At 39.4% G+C, this 20,406-nt stretch overlaps 1 protein-coding gene across 20 annotated transcripts in view; it reads right to left on the bottom strand.

Annotated features, from left to right (window-relative positions):
• The window catches only part of MYO3B (myosin IIIB), a 442,575-nt gene that overhangs the window by 346,115 nt on the left and 76,054 nt on the right, over positions 1-20,406 (bottom strand). For 19 of the 20 annotated variants that reach the window (XR_014079013.1, XR_014079014.1, XM_081577876.1 and 16 more), the window contains one exon: positions 8,772-8,837. Coding sequence is in view for 3 of the 20 variants with exons in the window: in XM_081577868.1 (XP_081433994.1) it covers positions 8,772-8,837 (66 nt within the window). In the remaining 17 variants the exon portion in view is untranslated. Of the gene's footprint in view, positions 1-8,771; positions 8,838-13,398; positions 13,456-20,406 lie in introns of all 20 variants that reach the window. The other variant, XM_081577870.1, reaches the window with a different exon arrangement.

The raw sequence follows: 20,406 nt of genomic DNA on the forward strand, positions 1-20,406 counted from the left end.
TATCTGAGGAGGACTTACAAATAGCTGTGAATAGAAGAGAAGTGAAAGGCAAAGGAGAAAAGGAAAGATACATGCATTCGAATGCAGACTTCCAAGGAATAGCAAGGAGAGATAAGAAGTTTCCTCAGCGATCAATGCAAAGAAATAGAGGAAAACAATAGAATGGGAAAGTCTAGAGATCTCTTCAAGAAAATTAGAGATAACAAGGGAACATTTCATGCAAAGATGGGCACAATAAAGGACAGAAATGATATGGACCTAACAGAAGCAGAAGATATTAAGAAGAGGTGGCAAAAATACACAGAAGAACTATACAAAAAAAGATCTTCATGACCCAGATAATCACGATCGTGTGATCACCAACCTGGAGCCAGACATCCTGGAATGTGAAGTCAAATGGGCCTTAGGAAGCAACACTATGAACAAAGCTGATGGAGGTGATGGAATTCCAGTTGAGCTATTTCAAATCCTGAAAGATGATGCTATGATAGTGCTGCACTCAATATGCCAGCAAATTTGGAAAAGTCAGCAGTGGCCACAGACTGGAAAAGATCAGTTTTCATTCCAATCCCAAAGAAAGGCAATGCTAAAGAATGCTCAAACTACCACACAATTCCACTCATCTCACACATTAGCAAAGTAATGCTCAAAATTCTCCAAGCCAGGCTTCAACAGTACTTGAACCGTGAACTTCCAGATGTTCAAGCTGGTTTTAGGAACCAGAGATCAAATTACCACCATCTGTTGGATTGTCAAAAAAGCAAGAGTTCCAGAAAAATATCTACTTCTGTTTTTTTGACTATGCCAAAGCCTTTGACTGTGTGGACCACAACAAATTCTGGAAAATTACTAAAGAGATGGGAATACCAGACCATCTGACCTGCCTCTTGAGAAATCTGTATGCAGATCAGGAAGCAACAGTTAGAACTGGACATGGAACAACAGACTGGTTCCAAATAGAGAAAGAAGTATGCCTAGGCTATATATTGTCACCCTGCTTATTTAACTTCTATGCTGAGTAGATCATGAGAAATGCTGGGCTGGATGAAACACAAGCTGGAATCAAGATTGCTGGGAGAAATTCAATAACCTCAGATATGCAGATGACACCACCCTTATGGCAGAAAATGAAGAACTAAGGATTCTCTCAATGAAAGTGAAAGAGGAGAGTGAAAAAGTTGGCTTAAAACTCAACATTCAGAAAACTAAGATCATAGCATCCAGTCCCATCACTTCTTGGCAAATAGATGGGGAAACAGTGGAAACAGTGACAGACTTTATTTTTTTGGGCTCCAGAATCACTGCAGATGGTGACTGCAGCCATGAAATTAAAAGAGGCTTACTCCTTGGAAAAGTCATGACCAACCTAGACAGCATATTAAAAAGCAGAGACACTATTTTACTAACAAAGGTCCGTCTAGTCAAAGCTATGGTTTTTCCAGTAGTCATGTATGGTTGTGACAGTTGGAGTATAAAGAAAGCTGAGAACTGCGAAGAATTGCTGCTTTTGAACTGTGGTGTTGGAGAAGACTTTTGAGAGTCCCCTGGACTCCAAGGAAATCCAACCAGTCCATCCTAAAGGAAATAAGTCCTGAATATTCATTGGAAGGACTGATGCTGAAGCTGAAACTCCAATCCTTTGGCCACCTGAAGCGTAGAACTGACTCATTGGAAAAGACCCTGATGGTGGGAAAGATGAAGGCAGGAAGAAGGGGACGACAGAGGATGGGATGGCTGGATGGCATCACCAACTCAATGGACATGAGTTTGAGTAAACTTCGGGAGTTAGCGATGGACAGGGAGGCCTGGCGTGCTGCAGTCCATGGGGTTGCAAAGAGTTGGACACAACTGAGTGACTGAACTGACTGAACTGCAAAGAGTCGGACATGACTGATTGACTAAACTGACTGAGCTGATGACATGTAGAGAACAGAGCCTGGCATGAGTAAGAGCTATATATGTTAGTTATTATTATAATTATCTGCCAGGTTCTACATATACATTATATAATGTAATCCTTACAGTAACCCTCTGAGACAGGTATTCTCAGCCCCAATTTGACAACTGAATACCAAGGATCAGAGAGGTTAAATACTTTTCCCAGGGTTACAGAGCTATTAAGTGACACTGCTGGATAGCACACATTGCTCTCTGATGGCTGCCTCTTCTTGATGATGAGCCCAGCAGCACTTGGGGAAGGGCTGAGTGTGACAGGACATGGACAGATGTGTGAGCTATGCCACCATTTCTCCACCCCTAGCCCATGCACACAGCTCACTGCTGACTATCACTTGTCTATTTCAACTGCAGATTCTTTTTGATGTATGCTATGAAACTCAAGCATGTGTTTTCTTTTTTTTGAATAAATGGAATAGATGGTACATTCAGACTAACCTTATCTAAAAGTCATCTAACATCAAAAAAATCTACAAACAATAAATGCTGGAGACAGCGTGGACAAAAGAGAATCCTCTTACACTGTTGGTGGGAATGTAAATTAGCATAACCACTATGGAGAACAGTATGGAGGTTCCTTAAGAAACTAAAAATAGAGCTATCATATGATCCAGCAATCCCACACCTGGACATATATCTGAAGAAAACCATAATTTGAAAGGATGCATGTACCTGGATGTTCACTGTAGCACTTTTTACAATAGCCAGGACATGGAAACAACCTAAATATCCATCAGCAGGGGAACGGATAAAAGAGATGTAGTATGTGTGTGTATGTGTGTGTATATATATATGTATATATACATACATACATACTCAGCCATAAAAAGGAATGAAATAATGCCATTTGCAGCAACATGTATGGACCTAGAGATTGTCATATAGAGTGAAGTAAGTCAGAAATAGAAAGACAAATATTGCATAGTATCGCTTATATGTGGATCTAGGAAAATAGTACAGATGAACTTATTCGCAAAGCAGAAATAGAGTCACAGATGTAGAAAACAAACTTATGGTTACCAAGAGAGAAGGTAAGGGGTGGGATGAATTCAGAGACTGAAATTGATATATATACACTACCTTACATAAAATGGACAATTGATGAGAACATACTGTATAGCACAGGGACCTCTACTCAGTGCTCTGTGGTGACCTAAATGGGAAGGGAATCTAAGAAAGAGTATATATACTCTTTCATACATATATATATATATATATATATATATATAAAACTGAATCACTGGCATGAGTAAGAGCTATATATATATATATAACTGAATCACTTTTCTGTACAGCAGAACCTAACACAACATTATAAAGAAACTATACTTCAAAAAATTAATAAAAAAATTAAAATAAAAACACAACATAATGTGCCACAAGCATTAATATGAAATCTATGACATATGCTACAGACTTGGTCTCTTACAAGTCCTAAATGCACTTGTTGGCAAATAAACAGAATATGCTGACAAAAGTCTAGGACACCTACTTTACTTTGTCATTTGCTTATTTTGGATTAGGCTGAACTCCTCATTGCCACAGTTCCCGGGACAACAGTGTATTTCAGGTATGTGCAGATACTACATTGTGTTTGAAACGTCAAGCTGCACTAAGGTTTAAACCATGAGAAAAGCAGATTTTATCAGCTGGGTTTACAGGTGGAGTATAAGTGAGATCAAATCGGGCCCTTGGTGTTTTTAGATGATCTATTAGGTAATCTAAATTAGATGCTCTTCGGGGAGATATAACCTTGAAACACACAGCTTTATTCTTCTCATGAAGGGGAAAAAAAAAAATCTCAGTTTTTCAAAATGAGAAAGAAGTTGGGTTGCATTTATAAATATATTGATCAATATGTTTAGAGAAGACAGGAGAATTGGGAGTTTTTTAAATTAGAATTTTTTTTAACTTCTCAATCAGTTTTTATTAATTCACTAATTCCCTATAGCTCAAGAGATGCTAATTAATTCAAGAAACCATAATGCTAATCATTGGCTAAATAAATCTAAAATGTAAAGAGTCTGTCACCAGAGATACCACTGCTCATTTTAATTAAAATTACCAATTTGTGAAGTAACATAAATAAAGGTTATTGTATCCTTCTACTCAGGCAGTATTAACCCTGTGCACAGCCACCTGAGAATCCATCAGGACTTAAAAAGCCAAGAATATTTGTGGAACCTTATCAGTCTCTGAGTTAGGATATTTATCATTCCAAGAGTGCTGTTCACTGATACTATAAAGCCATGTGGAATTAAGCTGCCTTGAAATGCAAAATGGAGAATGGCGAAGGGCTGAGAATTGTTGCCTTGAAGGGAATACAATCAATGTCAAGAAATTAACCATTCAAAAATGATTACCTTTACAAACATTCAGGCCTAGAGAAAAGCAGATGTTCCAGGTCTGAGTTTCGATTTTTAAGGAATAAATTTATGCAAATGCCCATTTGTTTTAGCAGTTTTGTAGCTCAGAGTGATCTCACCTTGTTAACATTCAGTGCAACTGCTCATAGCCATTTGAATGTCTTTTGAAGGAATAGGAAAGGTTGCCTCAACATTTCATGACTACATGGCAGGCATGACCACAATGCTCACTGTGGGAAATAGACACACTTGCACGCTTAGCTACTCAAGCCAGCCAGCCCTGGAAAGAGGTGTGTGCATGGGCAATCATGTGGTTCAAGTCATCAGTGAGTCTGAAGCTGAATAGTCATAGTACTCTTGGTGGATTTGCCCTTGACTAAGAGAAATCTATCTTTATTGTCTCACTAATCAGCTCAAAAGCCATTGATGATGAAGTCCTATATCTAATTTCTAATAAAACCCCAAAAGTTTCAGAAGCAAGATGAAAAAGCACAGCTCACAGATACCTTATGACCAAAGGTTGGTAAAAAATTTTTGTAGATTAGTCCGAAGACCTGACATTGGTTTGAACTAAAAAGAGAAGTGACATCCTTTAGAACCAAACAGAACCTGGTAAAGGAAAATTATTGTCATCTTATCAAAGGGCTACTTCTAGATGGAGCTTCCAGACAAAATAGAAATCTGTCTGGGACTTCAACCAGATAAACTTATTATGCAAATAGCTTTAGCCAAAGGGTAAAGGGCTGATAATGAAATTGCTACAAAGCCAACCACACATTACAAAGGTGACAAAAAACATCAGGCAGGGTCCTAGCATCTGGATAAAAAGCAGTGCAGAATTTATGTGAGCATCATGTTTAATTTATCATAACTAAGCTGTCAGGAGCCATGCTTTGACAAATGCATAACTAACACATATAAATGAGTCAATTATCACTAACGACCAAAGGTTCAAAACCAAACAGGCTGATGTTTCCTTTCTTTTTTTTTAACCATCAAAATAGGCTTACTAATAGGATTTCAGAATTTAAAATCTCTTCTACCGTCTCCAAATTAAGAAGAATGCTGGAAACACATCTAAAAACACTAAGCTACTTCCTGGCACTTATAGCCTGCCTCTGCTCCCACCCCTGCACTTATTGCACTTTCTCTCTCTCTCTCTCTCTCTCTCTCTCACACACACACACACACACACACACACACACACACACAGTCCCCTGTCTACATAGCTGTGATCACTGGGCTGCAGCCTGACCAATTCCTTCAGATCCCTGCAGGAACAATGAGAAGCCATGAGGTCCTTTGGTGAATGGTGACCATCATGGACCAAGAAAGACTAAATTATTGAACTGACGCTGATATGGCTCAGCAGTTACATGAGAACCAGGTATTAAAGGTTTTAAAACTGTTAAAAAAAATTCTAGTCCTATTTATTCTTTAGAAAGAACTAGTTTAGTTTACTTTAAATCAAGGCACAATTCCCATCCACAATGGGAATTGAAGAAATTATCTGGATAATTCAGGCTAAAAAAATTTACCAGATAACCCTCTTCCCACCTCAGTTTCAGCAATAATGAAAAGTTTATGATCTGAAGGTCTTAATCCTTCATAGTTTTCCCTTTTCCTTCCCAAGATGAGTAAGGTAAGTATAAAAGTAAACCAAGGCTCTCTCTTTAAATACACATTTCTAACCCAGTGAGTATCTTTGTTTACATCTAATTAGAGATTTGAATAAATAGAATGAAATAGAAAATTAAAATCATATTTGGTAGGCTGGTTCCTAATAACCAAAGGGTAATATTTTGGAATAGTAAATAGTTTTCTACCTAAAGATATAAAATATAATAATTAGTTCCTAATCTTGACAGTAATATTTCTAAAAATTTTGTAAAAGGAAAATTCATGGTTAAAGTATCTCAGACGTTATGGGGAAAATAGAATTGAGGGACTGAGGTCAGGAAAGAATCTATGAGCACCTATAACATACACTATTTTCACTAATAAAACCAATAAGGACAAGTCATTAAATAAAGAGAATACTGATGACATTTTTCCATGTCTTAAATTAGTAATAAAGCACACAACAATCACTTAATTTCTCTTTACCTTCACTGGTTCATTAGAACCTTTTCAGACTCTCTCCTCTGCCATTTCAATAAGATGCTCTTGCTCTGTAGCTGACGTATGCATACTAAAGGCATTGTTTTCTGTGTTGAGTTCTCCATTCTAGTACCAACATTTTTCTAAATCTAAAGCAACTCAGAATGAGCACATATAGAATTCTCAGAGTTGGGGAAGACTTAACCAGATTTAAATGGGAATATAATGGGATTTGCCATAAAGAAAAATCAATAGTAGAGGGGGATTTCTATATTATATTTATTCCTGAAAAACCCTATCATCAATTACGTACCTTTATTCCCACATCTATCCGTGCAATACTGTGCTTACTTTAAGAACACAGACATACTCTTGAAGCCAAAACTTTGGTGAGTAAGTCAAGTCACATTTTAGAGGCATTTAGTGTTTGGTATAGGAAAGTGTATTTGTGAATATGTGATGTGGTTTTCTAGGTCAACAGCTTCGAGAAGGTCAATCAAGGGCATCTGTGTGCAGCAATGTAATGAAAAGGAAAACTCTGGAGTCAGGTTTGCCAGCAAAATCACGGGAACCCTAACCCCTGGCTTTCTTTCTCTGAGGTTGTCTGAAATGTGTTTCCAGCCACCAGGATGTCTGTAGCTCTCCAGTGCCTTCCACCTCTTCGTTTGGCTTCCAAATATCAGGAAGTGGCTCTTCCTCTGCTCCTCTGAGAGCATCATCCCTCCTGCTGTATCTGTTGTTCCTCTCAACACTGCCCACTATCACCACCCTTGACTTGCGGCTGCTTTTGCATTCTGCAGTCACTGCAGAAACATCAGAGTGGGGACCAGAGGGACAAGAAAATGTCCTCCATCCCCGGCCCTGAATTTCATGGTCACATTCCAACACAGCCTTCCTTAGAGATGTAGAATTCTTGGAGTTCTTTACCCCTCCTCCCTTCTGAGGATGATAGCAAAAAGCTAGGAGGGATTGACTGGACAAACAATTTCAGGGACCTTGAATTATGCTGTATTTGAAATGAAAATGAAATACAGGTTCACAGCTCTTTATACAAAATCCTTGGGGCCAAATATGTTTTAGAATTCAGAATTTTATCAAATTTTAGAAAAGTAAATCAGTGCATTTACTGTATGTTATATAACATCCCCAGCAGGATCTGGGGCAGCACACTGTAATCAAACATATTAATATATCTGCAGCAATTCACATGAATATTCACACTGAGTAGGACAAATAATGGCTATAAATAGCTTCACTTCAGTTTAGGTCATGTGTTGCCGCCAAATCAGGTCACATAAGGTCAGGGCTTGCAGCTAAATGACTCAAATACAAAAAAACTTCCATTTTTCAGAGCTCTTCGGGTTTTGGAATTGTGAACAAGGGATTGTACTGTGCTTAAGGAAGGCGATCAAGAGACCCAGTTTACTTCCTTGCACTGTCTTTGTCTGCACATAGGCATAAGTTAGAGAAATTTGTGTTGACCCTTTCCTTCTTCCTGTTTATCAGCTATTTTGGTCACGTGTTTTCTCCTTCCATGACCCTTGAACCCCTTGTTTGATACACTAGATGCTGAGGGCACTTCTATAGCTTATAATCGCCTTGTCTAGATTCCTGCCCCCCACCATTCACCAGGCCCCTTTACATAGACCCCTCCAACACTGAGCACCTTCCCCAGATTCAGGACTAGTGTGGTTTCTCTGTCAGGGGACAGCACTCAGTCTCCACCCTATTGGTGCTACTGTTGGTTCTGCTCCTGTCTTAGTCCCATGCAATACTGCCTAGTTCCTGGTAACACAGTTCCCACAGGTACATTACCCATCAACTGGGTTTTCATCTTGTTCTCCACACTCTGAGCCCTGGCTGGGGCTTCTCACCTTGGTGCCTCAGGCCCAGGATCTCACTTTGCCCCTCAATCATCTTGGAAGCTGGAGCCCTGCTCCTAGACCACAGATCCTAAAGCAAAGCCTAAATTCTGAGTTGCAAAATCTCTACTGAAGGCTGCCACTTTCTATCTCCTCTCTGGCCCAAGTGTGGGTGTTGGATGTTTATATGGAGTCCCCTCTCTTATTAAACAAGACCCTTTGGCAATATTTTCCCCAGGACAGGGTAGTCAGATAAATGTGACACATATGATCAGGAGGACTGATTATAACCCAAGAGTCAAATGGAATTCCATATTTTTCAAATCCGCAGAGGCACCGTTTATCATTTACCAGAACAAATTCTGTGTCATGACGCGCTAGAAGGCATAACAACATCTAGAGCCAAATCAATTCCACAGCTTGGATTTCTCCAATCACTGTCCAAGGCCTTGCTGGATGAACAATTTTTCGTGGAAGAAATACTCACTGTGAAATGAAGTGGTTGAATTCTTCACACCATTTTTCCGGATGAAGTAAAGTAGGTGGAGGATTTCTGAAACACAAAAACATTTTTTTTTCTTACAAAAAAATTGTTTTGTTAAAAGCAAAATATCAACTTATCTTTACTGATATTGTTCTAAATAGCTCTGATAAAATCTAGGCTTATTTATTTCTGGGTAGGAGTCATTTATCAATGGTAAATTGTAAAGTGCCAATCCCTATTCGTTTAGTGGCTCATTTCCATTGACTAAAGGCCTACTATGTCCACAACTTTCTGCAGGACCCCTGAGGGTTACACAGATCGGGAACATTCCTTAGGGAGTGGACACTGTTGAAGGGTGAGGCAAGCACATAGCCCTTATAACTGAGAGCTGAGTATTATTGGTGCCATAAGAAAGCTGTGAGCCAAGTGCTACGGGCTTGAAAGAAGACTTTTAATTTTACAGGATTTTCAGCTTATAATGATCCATTTGAATTAATTACGTGATGCATTTAAAGTGTACTTATAAATTCACTGGTCACATTTTTTAAATTTTTCCCATATGTCAACCTTCACAATAGGCACCAGAGAAAGCAAAACAGCTAAGACAAGGTTCCAGACCCTGAGAAGTTCCTGGGTAGTGAAGAGGACAGACACCTCATGTAACTGGAGTTAGGTGTACACCTAAGTACTGGAGGTCCCAAGAGAGCTAGAGAACTGTGGAAAGACTCTGGTAACCAGACCACTTCCTGGTGAGAAGGCAGGAAAAGGAAAATGTCAAACCCCTGCATTTGGCTGAATATTTACCTGAAGGGAATCAGTTTTAAATCAGAATTGACATTATCTTTAATTGATAAGATTTTTTTTTCTAGCGGTAAATGGAAATAGGGGCTTATGGGCAAGTCAAGTTCAGCAAGTGAAGAAAGTTACATTTCTGCACATCTGAACTATGACTATAAATCTTAAACTGATTATATACCTTTGTTTTCACTTGGGTTCTATTTGCTTCCTAAAGCCATAGTTTGCTCAGCTTCGATCGGCAAAGGAAGGGGGAGCAACATGAATGATCAGAAATAAAAAATGTATCTGATAATGTGATAGTAAGCTGCCTCTCAATACCCTTCCTTTTCTCACTTCTTCTAATACAAGTTTTATTCTGATACAATGCTGCCATATATATTTTTCCTGAGTTTCGTGCAGCTAGATATGGCCATGTGACTGAGTTCTGGCCAAATTATATACTGCCAAATTATATACTACTAAAATTGTTCTATGATATTTCTAGAAAGTCTTCTTGAAAAAGGAGAGACATGCTATCTCTTCTTGGAACATGGATGTTATGACTGTACCATGAACAGCCATTTTGTATGTGAAATGAAAATGTGAGCTATGAGCTGAGTATGGCAAAGAAGAAGGATTCCCTGGTGGCTCAGATGGTAAAGAGTCTGCCTGCAATGCAGGAGACCCGAGTTCAATCCCTGGGTTAGGAAGATCCCCTGGAGAAGGAAATGGCAACCCACTCCAGTACTCTTTCCTGGAAAATCGGAGGAGACTGGGGGGCTACAGTCCATGGGGTCACAAAGAGTCAGATATGACTTCACTTTCATGGCAAAGAAGATAGACAGGACATTGGATTCACGATGACATTTTAAAGCTACCATACCAGCTCTAGAATGCTTCTGCCTAGTCTTCCTTAACAGGACAGAGAAATACACTTCCATCTTCTTTAAGCCACTGTTTTATGTAATTAATTCTATTGAGCTGATATTTCAGAGGATTACTCCATTATATGATTAGAACATAATTTTATAAGTATATCACAAGCACAAGGATATGTGGAAGAATAATAAAGTGGCAACTTATCCAATCTGGGGAGTCCCAGAAGACTTTAAAAAGAAAATGAACTTCAGCTAACCCTTGAAAATTGGTTGGAGTTTTTAAGATAGAGGACAGGAAAGCTATCTCCGTTTTAGGGAACAAGATGTGCCAAGTTACAGAAGTGTAAAAAGTCTGGTAGGTTCAAAGAACATGAGTAATCTTTTGAGGCTAGACTATATGATTCTTTCAGATCTGGAGAGAGAGTAGGCGGGAAGGATAAGGTGGGAAAGGAAGAATGATGAAAGAAACTGTATGATTTTCCTGTTCTGCATAAGAATTTAAATATTCTACAGATCTTCTGATTGAGAAACCCAAAGGAAAATTACCCGTGTACCCAGCTAGAAAGAGTAGCTGTTGAAAAGTTGCCCTTCGTTATTTTGGAGACCGCCTCTATCTCATTCAACAATATTTGCCTTCAACTTTCCCTGGGCTTCTTTACATAATAAAAATACCATCACATAACTTCTGCTTTAATACCAGCTTGGCTGAACTATTCTTACCAACTCTAGCTATTTGAGATTATACGTCCACATGTCCTTCTAGTTCACCTCAGGGTAGTAACTCTTAGTGAGCAATTTACTCTAGATCATCTCTACAGCCCTTTCCACAGCTCAGACTTCCCTAATTCTGCTCAGGTTTCCTGCTTATTCGGCTCTCAGTGAGGTCAGTTCCACAGAGAAAAGCTGCTCAAGCAATTTACTGTCTAACAGACTTCATCCACCTCCAAAGCCATTAACTGTGACCAATAAGTCACTTGTAGGCACACTTGATTAAACCCTAGTAGGCTTGACCTTGGCCAGTCAAGCATGGAGGGACAAACCTCTGCCACAATTAGAGAGTGACCTCGCAAGAGACAACTGGATAAATGGATGGAAGTGTCCATGCTGGTGTAAAGAACACTGTCCCTTCCTGTTTCCAGTCTGTCCCTCAGCAGGAACTATGAGGAGGGGTTACTGTTTATGTGTTGGCCTGAACCTCTGCAGCAGGACACAGAGGAAAACAGCAGATCACCATTTGCCCAGGCTACCACCAACCCCTCATAGGTCAGTTGGTAAAGAATCTGTCTGCAATGCAGGAGACCCGGGTTCGATTCCTGGGTCGGAAACATCCCCTGGAGAAGGAAATAGCAACCTACTCCAGTATTCTTACCTAGAGAATCCCACGGTCAGAAAAGCCTGGCAGGCTACAGTCCATGAGGTCACAAGAGTTGGACACAACTTAGCGACTAAACCACCACCACCAACAACAACAACCACCTATGATGGCCTCACATGAACCCCACACAAGGAAACACTTTCTTTGAGTTTGACATCATAGGAATTTAGTTTTAGAAAAGCTCACTTGACCTTGTAGATGCCTCACCTTTCCTGGAGTCCATCCATCATACTTAGGTTCAGTAAATTGAGGTTTTGTGAAAGATTATTATCTGAGCATAATGAAAACTAAAAGGAATTTGAAGGTTTTACAGTACTTTGTTTGCATTGGCAATATAAATTCTCTTTCTCTTGATATGCAGGAAGAGCACCAAATAATAATAGTTGTGCCTTTTTGGCTCCTCTAAACACTACAGATAAAGCTGCAACCCTGCCCAAAAGGATCTCCCACCACAAGGAGAAATGCTTCATGTTCAGTGTGATAAGAGTGTCAGAGCGTAGCTGAGATCGGCAGGCATCACTCACGTATGTGTATGGATGCTGAGAGCCTGTAGGATGTTTGAATGCTGAGTGGTTGAAAGGCCCATGAATCTGAATAACAAGTTCTCATTTGGATAATATTTATAAACATACCAAGGCAATGTAGAAAAGAGGTTAGTCAGTAAAGGAAAATGACTATATTTGATTTGAGGTTTCCCTGCCTGGATTTTCTTCCTGTGATTTGGGCTCCAAATTCAATTTCTACAAAGTGATCCCTGCATACAGACAGCATTAGAGCTACATGAGGCTAGCAGCAAGAGGTGATGCCCATTTTTGACATCATAATCCTAGATCTAGCAAATACGATGGAGATAAAGCTAACCTTCTTCACCCAAAGCCTCTGTGGAACAAAATGATTTGCTGAACAGTCAGATTGAATTCATTTCAGTTCCTGAAATAGAGAAGAAGCTGATTGGATGAAGGGGGGCACCCAATCTCAGGACAACCAATCCAAATTTCATCTAGTGACCTGTGCAAAGCATGACTCAAAATGATAAGCTGGGTCAATTTGATTCTCTTTAGAAGGGTTTCCCTTTTTTTTTCACCTTGAACAGAAACAGAACAAAAACAAACAAACAACAGGCAGTTTAGTAATGGGATCTGAAGCTGAAAGATCCATGATGACAGGAGAGCACAATATACAAACTGGTTTTGGGAAGCAGATACTAGGAATAGGAAGGAAACTAGGGAATGAGGAGAAAGCATCCCAGGTAAAGAGAAAAGAAGAAATAAGTTACAAACATCCCAGACCCCATGATGAGAGACCATGTAGGTTTTCCTTCAGTTCCTTTTGTGAGTCCTTCTCCCTCTGGTGCAACTACAATATATTGGTCCCAGCATTCTGTTCTCAGCTCTCTTCTCCTCCTATTCTAAACATCCACTGAGGGCTCACTCTACATTGGCAGCTTTCTAATCTATATCTCCTGTCTTGGTTTTTCCTCTGCCTTTTCACTGGTGCATCCAACTATTTACTAGATGTTCCATTTTGATTTTCTAGGGGCACCTTAGAGTCAGCATGTTCAAAATCAAACTCATCATCTTCTCCTAAATCTGCACTCTACCTTGTAGTTGAAGTCAGAAACTTGAGTTCAGTGCTCTTCACTGACCCCACATCCAATCTAAAAAAACAGAATAAGGGCTCCCCTTATTAAAGAAGTCCACATTCTAGTGCCTGGTGCCTATGAACATGTTACCTTTCATGGCAAAAGGGACTTTGCTGATGATTACAGTTAAGGACCTGGAGATGGAAGATTACCTTGGATTATCTGGATGAACTTAATTTAATCTCATCTCCTTTAAAGCATAAAAGAGAGGCAGAAATAAAGAAGAGGTAGGAAAGAATTGAAATGTGAAAGGTACTCTACTTGCCACTGTTGACTTTGAAGATGAGGAAAGAGAGCCACAAGCCAAGGACTGCAGGTGGCCTCTGGAAGATGGGAATGGGACTCAGCTGCTACCCAGCAAATAAATGGGGATCTCAATTCTGCAAATGCAAGAAACTGACTTCTGCTAATGACCTGAATAAACAAGGAAATCAGTTCTCCCCTGGGGCCTCCAGAAAGGGATGCAGCCCTGCTGACGCTCTGATTTTAGCGCAGTGAGATCCATGTCAGATTTCTAACAAATTTGTTATGACAGCAATAGAAAACTAATACATCAATCAAGCACCAACATCTATCAATTCTGCTTCCTAAACTCCTTTCTCATCACCCCATTCCCTCTTTCATGGCCTAATTCAGTCACTTATCATCTCCATCAGCCTACTCCATAGCCTCCTTATTTTCCTCTCTCCCTCTGTATTCATCTACCTCTAATCCATCTTGTACTTGGAAGCTAGAACTTCTTTATAACATACAAATATGATCTTGTTATTTTCTTCTTCAAAATTCTATAGTAGGCCTACATTGCCAGCATGATAAAATGTCAACTCTTTGGCGTGATATACAGATGGCCATACCTGCCTATCTGCTTAATCCCATCTCAAACCACCTACCTATCTCACCCAGTGCTGCAGTATTATACTGTGTAGAACTTGAACTCCTAAAGGTAGTCCTGTTCTTTCATGCCTTGGGGCCTTTGCACATGCTATACCTTCAGTTTAGAATGCTCTCCCCAATTTGTCCACCTAGTAGGCTCCTACTCAAGCTTCATGTGTCTCTTTAGTACCTAGCACAGCAACACTCAGTAAATCTTTAATAAATGAATGACTACATGAATGAATGCACATAAACATAGATATATTGTAAGTAACCCAAGAAATGATGCCAGGACAAAATATGACCTTGATCCCCAAAGAAGCAAAAACAAAACAAAAAAATCAAAGTAGAAAAAAAAAAAAACTAGACAAATATGGAACAGTTCCTTTGGATGTGAGCAAATTCACAGTAAGCAGAGTTTGAGGAACAAAGGAGTCCCCTTAGGTAGTAACTTGTGTTGGATTTGACAGTATAAACCTCATTTTCATCATTTGGGCTACCTTTGTAGTACCCAGGACCCTGAACATATTTGACTAAAGCTAGCAAATAAGTCATCTGACATCAGATAATGTCTATAATGCAATTTAAATCATGACTTATTCCAGTTTCACATGTGGGGAAAAAGCATCTTAAAAGAAGGAATTTTCTTAAAAACGTCCAACTAAAAAGTGGAAGGATCGGGTTTCAAATAGGTGTTTCTGTCTTCAACGTCCATACACCTCACTGTTCCCTGTATTTCATCTCATAAAGAGTCCATTACTTTAAAAGATGAATTAAGAGAACATATATGCAAAAAATGACAGAAAAACAATTAGCAAGCAATACCTCTGCTGCTGCTAAGTTGCTTCAGTCGTGTCCGACTCTGTGCGACCCCATAGATGGCAGCCCACCAGGCTCAGCCGTCCCTGAGATTCTCCAGGCAAGAATACTGGAGTGGGTTGCCATTTCCTTCTCCAGTGCATGAAAGGGAAATACCTCTAGAAGGTGTAAAATGAAGTCGTCAAATATTAAAGCACATTCATCAAGAACATACTGAGTAAAAGATTTATCAATAAGACTAAGTTAATTAAGAAAGACTACCTGGAAGTTGTCAATTTTGAGGCAGATTCTATACAGGATATATTAACCAGCTGGTAAGAGGGGAAAGGTACAAGGGAAGAAGAGAGAGAGTAAGCGGAGGAAGATACAAAGATTGAAGTATAATAGTTAATAATCACTAATACACAGTTAAATAAACACAGGAGTGTGCTAAAAACCTATTCTATTTCCTTACTTATAAAAGCAATAAAGCAAGACATTTGGGAACAATGAACTATTCTGAGAGTATTAACCACAGAGACAGAGCTGCCACTCCGACGTCTACTGCTAGATTCACTAATGAGGGGGAATGGTTAGGTCTGTGCCCGTGTCTCCCCTCAGGATCACCACCTAGCTCCAACCAAAGTGGTTGCTTTTTGTCCTAAGTCATATCTCCCCTGTTCAGAATTATTTTAAAGTTTTTATATTTAATTGTAATACATGATTCTATCTTAATATTAAAAAATTCCCCAGGGATAGAGAAAACAAAGAGTATAATACCTCTTCACTACCACCCCTAATCCCAGTCTCCTCCCTGTGTCAGTATGGCTTGTATTCTCTCAGTTTGTTTTTTTTTCCACTTTTAAATATTTGCTATAATATATAATATATATAGTTTTGCTGTACTATAAATTATAATAAATATAAATTTATATTAGTATTTACAATATATTTATAGTTGGGGACTGTAGAAATGGAATTATATACTACACATTAAGTGTCCTGGTCCCTGTATTTCCCATTCAGTAACACGACTTAAAGACATTCCCAGACCAACTTCATACTCAAATAGTATTCCCCAACATGTGCATACAACAGTTTAGCCATTCATTCACTGATGGATATTCAGGCTGTTTTTATTTTTTCCACTGATAGAAAAAGGCTGAAATGGTTTACACAGGCCATTATGTGATTTCTAACTTTTAAAAAGTTTCTTAGGTGGTGGACACCTCTTGTCAGTGGACATTTAGGATCCTGCCATATATTTCAAATGCAGAGAGAGCAGGTGCTGACTGCCTCATTTTCTCAAAGTGACCAGTGAGCAATTGTAGAGCAGAGGAGAAAGTGACAACCCAAAGGCCTATAGGGTTGTGAAGAGTTGTGAAGCACCCCTGGGTTATTGCCTCCTAGAATATGCTGTCAATGGGAACTTTGTTGTTCAACTCCATCAATGTCAGACCAAGAACGCTACTCCTGAGGCCCCCTCTGCCACTTGCAGGCATGTACGCCCTGGTTCGGACAGTGGATATCTCTGGGTAATTATCTTGACACACAGGACATAGATCAAGATTTATTAAAAATATACATGCAATTCTGCTAAAGAGGAATCATTTGAAAAAATTAAATAGCTACAGCTATATCTTTAAAACCAGAAAAGAGATACATGAAAATGACATAGAAATCAGAAATATAATGCTATGTGCTACATCCTCAGTAAATGTGAAAGACTGGTTCAGGTTGGAATGGACTCCACTCATGCAGAATGCTATCTCCACAGTGAAGGCAGCTCCATCAGGGTCAGTCCTTTGAAGGAGGGAGAAGGAGGAGGGAAGAGGTTTTCAAGGACAACACTAGATGGATGGGAAGGTGTCTGGAAAGAAGTAAATGTACAAAAGGAAAAATACCATTACTCTACCCTTTAAGTTCTCAACTGGGGCCCCTGTAGCAAAGGACAGACAACAAGAGAAAGGCAGATAAATATGTTTTAATATAAGTTTTACATGCATGGGAGCCTTCATAAGGAAATGAAGATCCAAAGAAACAGTTAAACCTGAGCATGTGGAAGAGTAGAGACTCTTGGAAAGACATGAAGGGACAAAGAGTATGAGTAAGTGCGGTGAACTGGGGAAATTTAGCAAGGCCTGTTCACTCAGGTCCTCTCTGTGTCCACTTTCTTGGTCTTTTGCAGTAAGGATGCTTCTTTCCTTTGGGTATAGGGAGGGCATCTCTCACAAGAGGATTTTATAAACTGCTTCTAGGGATGGTCAGAAAGTCCTTACTGCACATGCCATTTTTCAAATTCCTTCAACTTGAAATATTCAATATGCCAAGGTCCCGTGTTCAAGGATAGCGTGTCTTGAATTGTGTCACAAAAACTAAACGAGTCTAAGTCACATCTCAGCCTTGTATCACCACTGTCTAAGAAAGTAGAGATTTTATGATTAATACCGATGATAATTTTTTCTACACTAATTGACCAAGTTACTTAAAGTAGTGAGAAGAAAAGCAAAAATTTGTACTTAAACTTCAAGCTTGTTGATTCCTTTTTTTTCCTGCTTCTTAATAACCTAATTTGATTTTGTCCCCTAAATAACACTGCTGGCAACGTTAAGCTAAAATATTTAAAATGTAAAGTTACCACATCAAATCACATGGCCCATAATAAACCCATTTTCAACCATTTACCATAAGTAAATGACAAGATGATCATTTCCTCTTGCTTTACAGCTCAGCAAGAATCTGTTTCAAAGATCATCTCAGAATCCCAAAATTGCATTATGTTTCTCATGTCAAGCCTAAGCCTGAGATGGAATGTGTTATTGAGCTTTACTAATCTTTGGCCACTATACTACATTTCAAATGTTCACAGAATGCATTTTCTCATTCTCCCTAAAGCACACTGGGGTACCTTTCCCTCATTTGTACTTTCACTATGTAAACACACAGGATACATAGGTAACTCAGTCATGCATGCAGAGTGCCAGAGAAAGTCAAGGACAATGGAAAGTGCTATGTCAAGTGGTGTGTGGCTCACTGTCTGAGCCAATATGGTCACTTGCTGACATCCTTTGTTCAATTTGCTCCTTCAACAAGAACTCAGCAACTCCATCATATTCAATTGTTGAAGTCCAATGTGTAGAGAATTTGACCTTGCCCAACAGCTGGCTAATGACCCATTTCCTCTGTGATCCTTTACGTAGAGAGTGAGCCACAAGTCTTTTTTATTATTTTTTTTAAAGCAGTTTTAAGTGCATGATTTATTAATTCATGATTTTAAAGAGATGTGTTTCAAACAGATGATACCGTTTTCCAAATGTTTTCCTTATCCTCAAATTCTGAACTGTTTATATGGGTTCTGTGGGATTGTACTCATTGAAGGGGATCACTAATGGTGTGTCAAAGCATTTTGGAGATACAGAATCACTCTCCAATTAGGTTAGTATTTTAAGAAAAAACAATGTCTGGTCAGATGAAAGTCATAGTGATGAGCTAGTAGGTCAGGGGACAGGCAAAGCTAAACAACATGCGCTAGACATGCTATGCTTTCCTGGTCCATCCATTTTTCTGGCAATAAGTTATTTAAAATTGTTTTATGCAAAAAAAAATCATTGGTGCAGGCAATAAAAAGTAGGACTTCTCCCTGCCTGCATTCTGAACCAATTGAGAAACAAGAAAAGTCAGCAGATTGAGTCCAAAATGACACCTTTATTACTGATAAAGCTGATTTCAGAGAATGTGGCTTTTACCTGCAGAAAATAGTTTCTAAGACTGAAAGACAGTTAGACAGACTTAACCAGCTGGTCTTGGGCCCAGGGCTGGGCCACCACAGGCCTTTCACTCAGAGCCAGAGCTTTGGCTGAGTGTAGGCTGGAGAACAATCCTCTAGTGCAGGCTGACTCGCAAAAGGAAGAGAAGGGACAGAGCTGGGGTCTGTATGTCCAGTGCCTCTGCAAACTCCTCATCTGCATACAGCACTTCTGACCCTCTAGGCTCTATCAATTTGGGTCCAATCAGAAGACAGGAAAAACACTAGCAATTTGAATGGAGAAAATTTAATATAAAGAATTAATATGTGAATCAAGAATTTCCAGATGTTCAAGCTGGATTTAGAAAAGGCAGAGGAACCAGAGATCAAATTGCCAACATTCACTGGATCATAGTAAAAGCAAGAGAATTCTAGAAAAACACCTACTTCTGGTTCATTGACTACATTAAAGCCTTTGACTGTGTGGATCACAACAAACTGGAAAATTCTTAAAGATATGGGAACACCAGACCACCTGACCTGCCTCCTGAGAAATCTGTATGGAGATCAAGAAGCAACAGTTAGAACCAGACATATAATAACGGACTGGTTTCACATTAGGAAAGAAGTACGTCAAGGCTGTATATTGTCACCCTGCTTGTTTAACTTACATGCAGAGTATATCATGTGAAATGTTGGGCTGGATGAAACACAAGCTAGAATCAAGATTGCCAGAAGAAATATCAATAACCTCAGATATGCATATGACACCACCCTTATGGCAGAAAGCGAAGAAGAACTAAAGAGTCTCTTGATAAAAGTGAAAAGAGGAGAGTGAAAAAGTTGGTTTAAAATTCAACATTCAGAAAACTAAGATCACGGCATCTGATCACATCACTTCATTGAAAACAGATGGGGAAACAGTGGAAACAGTGACAGACTTTATTTTGGGGGGCTCCAAAATGACGGCAGATGGTGACTGCAGCCATGAAATTAAAAGATGCTTGTTCCTTGGAAGAAAAGTTATGACCAACCTAGACAACATATTAAAAAAGCAGAGACATTACTTTGCCAACAAAGGTCCATATAGTCAAAGCTATGGTTTTTCCAGTAGTCATGCAAGATGTGAGAGTTGGACCATAAAGAAAAACTGAGAGTGGAAGAATTGATGCTTTTGGATTGTGGTGTTGGAGAAGACTCTTGGAGTCCCTTGGACTACAAGGAGATCAAACCAGTCAGTCCGAAAGGAGATCAGTCCCAGATATTCATTGCAAAGACTGATGCAGAAGCTGAAACTACAATCCTTTGGCCATCTGATGCCAAGAACTGACTCTTTTGAAAAGACCCTGATGCTCAAAGACGGAAGGCTGGAGAAGAAGGGGATGACACAGGATGAGATTGTTGGATGGCATCACCAACTCAACGGAGATGAGTTTGAGCAAGCTCTGGGTGTTGGTGATGGACAGGGAAGCCTGGCGTGCTGCAGTCCATGGGGTTGCAAAGAGTTGGACACGACTGAGTGACTAAACTGTACTGAATAGTGGATTAGA

Source organism: Giraffa tippelskirchi, chromosome 3, assembly GCF_054371585.1.
Source record: "Giraffa tippelskirchi isolate mGirTip1 chromosome 3, T2T-mGirTip1v1.2.pri, whole genome shotgun sequence".
Lineage (NCBI taxonomy): Eukaryota > Metazoa > Chordata > Mammalia > Artiodactyla > Giraffidae > Giraffa > Giraffa tippelskirchi.